Source organism: Tupaia chinensis, unplaced genomic scaffold (assembly GCF_000334495.1).
Source record: "Tupaia chinensis unplaced genomic scaffold, TupChi_1.0 Scaffold139785_1, whole genome shotgun sequence".
NCBI classification, from domain to species: domain Eukaryota; kingdom Metazoa; phylum Chordata; class Mammalia; order Scandentia; family Tupaiidae; genus Tupaia; species Tupaia belangeri.
This window is the reverse complement of record NW_006199665.1, coordinates 683985-689060: the sequence shown is the minus strand read 5'-3', so window position 1 is coordinate 689060 and position 5076 is coordinate 683985. Positions and strand designations below refer to the sequence as shown.

Below are 5076 nucleotides of genomic sequence, written 5' to 3'. Positions count from 1 at the left end.
CACCAGGACCCTGGCTGGGGCGGCACTGGCCCCCATGCTGGCATGGCTGGGACTCACAGGGGGATAGGACAGTCTGACAGCGGGGACCTAGGTGAGCAGGGGCAGACGGATCAACCACCACGGGGGGGGTGGGGGGGGTGGGAAGAAGACGGATAGGATCCCAAGCCACGCCCCTCTCTCCCTCTTACCTGTGAAGCCCGCATGGCAAAGGCAACGGAAGCCTCCTCCTGGGTCTTGCAGGCAGTCCCGGGTGTGTGCGGCGTGGCAGGCGCCCGGGCGACACTCGTTGATGTCGGCCTCGCAGCGCATGCCGGTGTATCCCGGGGGACAGGTGCAACGGAAGCCACCTACCAGGTCCACGCAGGTGCCATTATGTAGACACCGGGGACCTGAGTCCAGGGCTGACCCTGGGCCACAGTCGTCCTCATTAATCTCACAGAGCACACCTGGGGAAGGGATGCAGGGGGAGCACTCAGTGGGGGGATGGAGACAGCCCCCAATCCTGTCCCCCACCCCTAGCCCTGGCCTACCCAGCGTCCCACGAGGACAGGAGCAGAGATATCGGGCCACAAGGTCAATGCAGGAGCCTCCATGCTGGCAAGGCTGGGAGGCACATTCGTCGATGTCATCCTCACAGTTGTCACCACTGTAGCCAGCTGGACACTTCAGCAGGGCAAGAAAGGGACCCGTTCAACCCAGAGGACACAGACATGCCTGGACACACTTAGGAAGACACAGAGAACCCCAGCACAAAAGGACACACGTAGGGGCCAGCAGGTGGCACGGAGGTTAAGGCTACTGGGTCCTACATGGTCAGTTGCATGGATGGAGTCCTGGACCCAGCAGCTTGAAAAACATGCCAGGCACATGTGTGTGCATGCCCAAAATCCCTGCAGGATGATTTCTCACTTTCCTTCTCTCTCCCTCTCTTTCTCTCTCTCTCTCTCTCTCTCTCTGGTGAACACACACTCTAAAGAAAAACTTAAAAAAGAAAAAAGTTTTTTTAAAAAAGGACACATGGGCTGGCAGGTGGCATGGTGGTTAGGACGCTGGACTCCCACACAGTCGACAACGGTTCAAGTCCAGACCTGGTGGCTTGCTTTCTCACTTTCCCTTTCTCTCTTTCTCTGATCAAATTAAGATATAATAACAAACAGAAAGAAATAATAAATTAACTCTTTAAAAAAATAATAAAAGACACACATAGACACCCAACACAGAGAGACATAGCCAAGATGCAGGACACACACACCCAGGACAAGGAAACGCATCAAACCGAGGACCACAGACACACCCAGTGCAGACGGCGTGAAATACAAACACACCGGAGAAGCATCTATATACCCACACGACCAGAGATGCACACTCACACACACATAGACACTGCCAGGAAATAACTAAAGACAGAGGCACACCCAGACAGACACAAACACACCCAGCTCTACCAGGTAGGACACCCACAAAGCTATACCCAGAGTCACAAAACCAAAAACTGACACACCTAGACGAACCTACCCAAGCCAGGCCACAGATACATGGGAACACGTGCCCAGAACACCCCAGCCCTACCCAGGTAGGACTAGCTCCCCTTCCCTTTCCTGGGCACCCCCTTACCTCGCACACATAGCCTCCCATGTACCCCCGGCAGGTGCCCCCATGCTGGCAGGGCTGGGCCAAGCAGGGGTCCACTTCCTGCTCACAGTGGCTGCCTGTGCGACCCTCTGGGCACACGCAGTAGTGGGAATGGTCCTTATCCACGCACTGGCCCCCTGCCTCGCAGAGCTGCTCCAGCCGCACCCCTGCAACAAGAGAGAGGGTCAGGCTCAGAGGTGGGGCATACACCCCCCTCTTTCTGCCTGCCTCACCCAACATCCCAAGCGTCAGTTCCCAAGGTCTCACTCACACTCCATCACACTGTCACATCCCCCCAGCATGGTCTCAGCCACCAACATACACACCCTCGCATCAGGTGAGTCACACGTGCATCACACCTACCATTGCAGCTGTCCCATGGTGACGTGCGCGCGCGCACACACACACACACACACACACACACACACACACAATATCCTAGCTGGCTGTCACATAGTTCCACACCCCCACACACTTAGCCACACACCCCATCACACCCTTATGTTCTGTGACAGCTCCCATTAGCAGCAGGTGTGTGCACACACTCCCACAGAGCCTCACACACCCAGCCACGGGCGCCCCCTTACCGATCTGGGCTGCGGCCTCCCTGCAGGGCAAGCTTCGGATGTCACAGACGCGGCCACTCCATCCTGGCGGACAGAGGCAATAGGCCCCCGTCTGGACACAGCGACCCCCGTTTTGACAGGGCGCACGGCTGCACCAGTCCACAGGCGTCTGGGGGGGGGAATAGACTCACATTGTCCGCTCTGGGGGCGGAGACCACAGAGACCACGCCCCTTCCTTGCAGAATCCTGGCGATAGGCCCCGCCCCTAACCCCGCCCCTGCAGACTCCTCCCCCTAGGCCTCTAGTGACCCGCCTACCTGGCAATGGATTCCCGTGAAGCCCTCCGGGCAGGTGCAGCGGAAGCCTGGGTGGGCAGCGCTGCAGAGGCCCCCATGTAAGCAGGGTCGCGAGAGGCAGGGGTCCGCCTCATACTGGCAGTGGGCGCCTGTGTAACCGGGGCGGACCAGGCAGGTGAACCGGGTCACCTTTTTTTTGGAGGCCCCGCCATTGAAACAGGAGCTGGGAGGGTGGAGAAAGGAGGAGTCAAGCTCCGCCCCCTGTAGATCCCGCCCCCTTTTAAATAATTGTTTATTTAATTTTATTTATTCATTCAATTATTTTCATTTGACCAGAGAAAGGCACACACTGACAAGGAAAGTGAGAAAGCAAGCCACCAGGTCTGGGACTTGAACTGTGGTCAGTCATGTGGGAGTGTCTAGCGCCTTAACCATCACTCCACTACAGACATGGAGCAGGCCACTCCCTGTCCTTCTCTCTGATTTGGCGCTCTCTCCCTGGCCCTGACCAATCCCCAAACTAGCATCTCTAAAGGTGACTTCCAACAGACACCTGTCCCTTCCCCAGCCATGCCCCAGTAGTCATCATCGTCCTCAGGTTGTCCCCACTCTGTTTCAGGACTCTTGCCCCCCATCTGATGCCAGAGGCCCCAAACGCGGGCCAAAAAGGTGCCCCGCCCACCTGGGACTGCAATCCGGCAGGTCCTGCTGGCAGTGGGAGCCTCCGTAGCCAGGCGGGCAGGTGCAGGTGAAGGAGGCCACGTGGTCTGTGCAGGTGCCGGGGCCGCAGGGGCTGCTCAGACACTCGTCCACGTCGCGGGCGCAGCGGGGGCCAGCGAAGCCAGGAAGGCAGGAGCAGGAAAAGGAGCCCACACTGTCCTGACAGGAGCCCCCATTCAGGCATGGGTCTGTGGGAGGAAGCGAGGACGACTGATCACACATCGCGCTTCCCATCAGCCCAGCCTGTCACGGCACTGCCAGGTGGAAACCAGGCTCCGTTGCAAGAGATTATATTTATTCAGAGATACCAAAGTCATCCCTTCCTGTGGCCTCATCCCCTCCCTCATCTGAAAACCTCCCGTATGTGCAAGGGGGAGGTTAGGAAAGACAATAGGTCCCTTGGAACCAGCGGTTGGCATAATGGCTATGTCGCTGGACTCCCATGCAGTCGACCACGGTTCAAGTCCTGGACACAGTGGCTTAAACTCACACTGGGCGCGTGTGCGTGCGTGCCCAAGATCCCGAGAGGAGAATGGAGGAGAAGGGATTGCAGCATGGCCATCCGCCCAGGGGGTGACTTCTCGCTTTCTGTCTCTCTGTCTCTCTCTGTATTTCTGGCCAGCGCACGCGCCCTATAGCATAAATCTCTCAAAAAAAAAAAAAATCGGTAAACGGTGCATTGAACTGCCAATCAAAGTTTCTGGTCTAATTCCTGGGCTCAGCTCCGACTTGCTGTGTGACTTTGGGCAAGTTACTTAACCTCTCTGGGCCTTAGTTGGCAAATGAATAAAATGGGAAAAGTAACAGAACTGTGAGGATGAGAGGAAAACACAAGTGCTCTCTTGGTGCACACACTAGCAGGAGGTACATGCACACACACCCTGCCAGTGCATGAGTCTGTGCAAATACAGAGGCACACAGCATCTGGTTGGCATAGGTGTCCCCTAGGGCAAGAGCTTCCCAACACTCACTGGGATCACAGTCATCGATGTCTTGCTCACAGGAAGGGCCCCTGCAGTGGCAGGTACAGCTGAAGCTGCCCGCCAAGTTGGTGCAGGTGCCATGGGGGCCACAGGGCGAGGGACTGGCACATTCGTCCACATCCTGCTGACATCGGGGGCCTAGGGGTGGGAGCAAAGCAATGCCAAGGGTTAGAGGGTGCAGGGCAGGGTCAGAAAGTACCTGGGGTCAAGGGACCAGCAGTTGGCATAATGACTATGTCACTGGACTCCCACATAGTTAACCATGGTTCGAGTCCCAGACCCGGTGGCTTAAACTCATGCTGGGCGCATGTGCGTGCGTGCCCAAGATCCCGAGAGGAGAATGGAGGAGAAGGGATTGTGGTGTGACCATCCCCCCTGGGGGGTGATTTCTCGCTTTCTGTCTCTCTGTCTCTCTCTGTCTGTCTGGTGAGCGCACACGCCCTATAGCGAAAACCTCTCCAAAAAAAGAAAGAAAGAAAGAAAAGAAAGCACCTGGGGTCAGGCTGAGAAAGGGGCAAAGACATTTGCCTATGGACACTTTCTTTTTAAAGATTTACTACGGGGACCAACAGGTGGCATGATAGTTAAGGTGTTGGATTCCCACATGGCTAACCATGGTTTCAAGTCCCAGACCCGGGGGCTTGCTTTCCCACTTTCCCTCTCTCTCTGTCTCTCTCTGGCTGTAGAAACATCGCTCAAGTTGCTCCTCGTCTGTACGAATGGAAGGAGGCAAATTAAAAAATAATAATGGTAAATAAAATAAAATAATTATTTTTAAAAATTATTTATTGGGCCCAGCAGGTGGCATGTTGGTTAGGAGTGCTGGACTCCCATATGGCCAACAGTGGTTCAAGTCCCAGACCTGGCAGCTTGCTTGCT

General features: G+C 55.9%; 1 protein-coding gene across 1 annotated transcript in view; it reads right to left on the bottom strand.

The window, feature by feature from the left end:
• NOTCH3 (notch receptor 3) overlaps positions 1 to 5076 on the bottom strand; it is a gene marked incomplete at its 5' end in the record, with an annotated part of 57086 nt that overhangs the window by 31855 nt on the left and 20155 nt on the right. The window contains 7 exon segments of the mRNA XM_027765867.1: positions 189 to 446; positions 531 to 663; positions 1615 to 1799; positions 2220 to 2367; positions 2516 to 2717; positions 3177 to 3402; positions 4186 to 4335. Coding sequence (XP_027621668.1) covers positions 189 to 446; positions 531 to 663; positions 1615 to 1799; positions 2220 to 2367; positions 2516 to 2717; positions 3177 to 3402; positions 4186 to 4335 — 1302 coding nt within the window.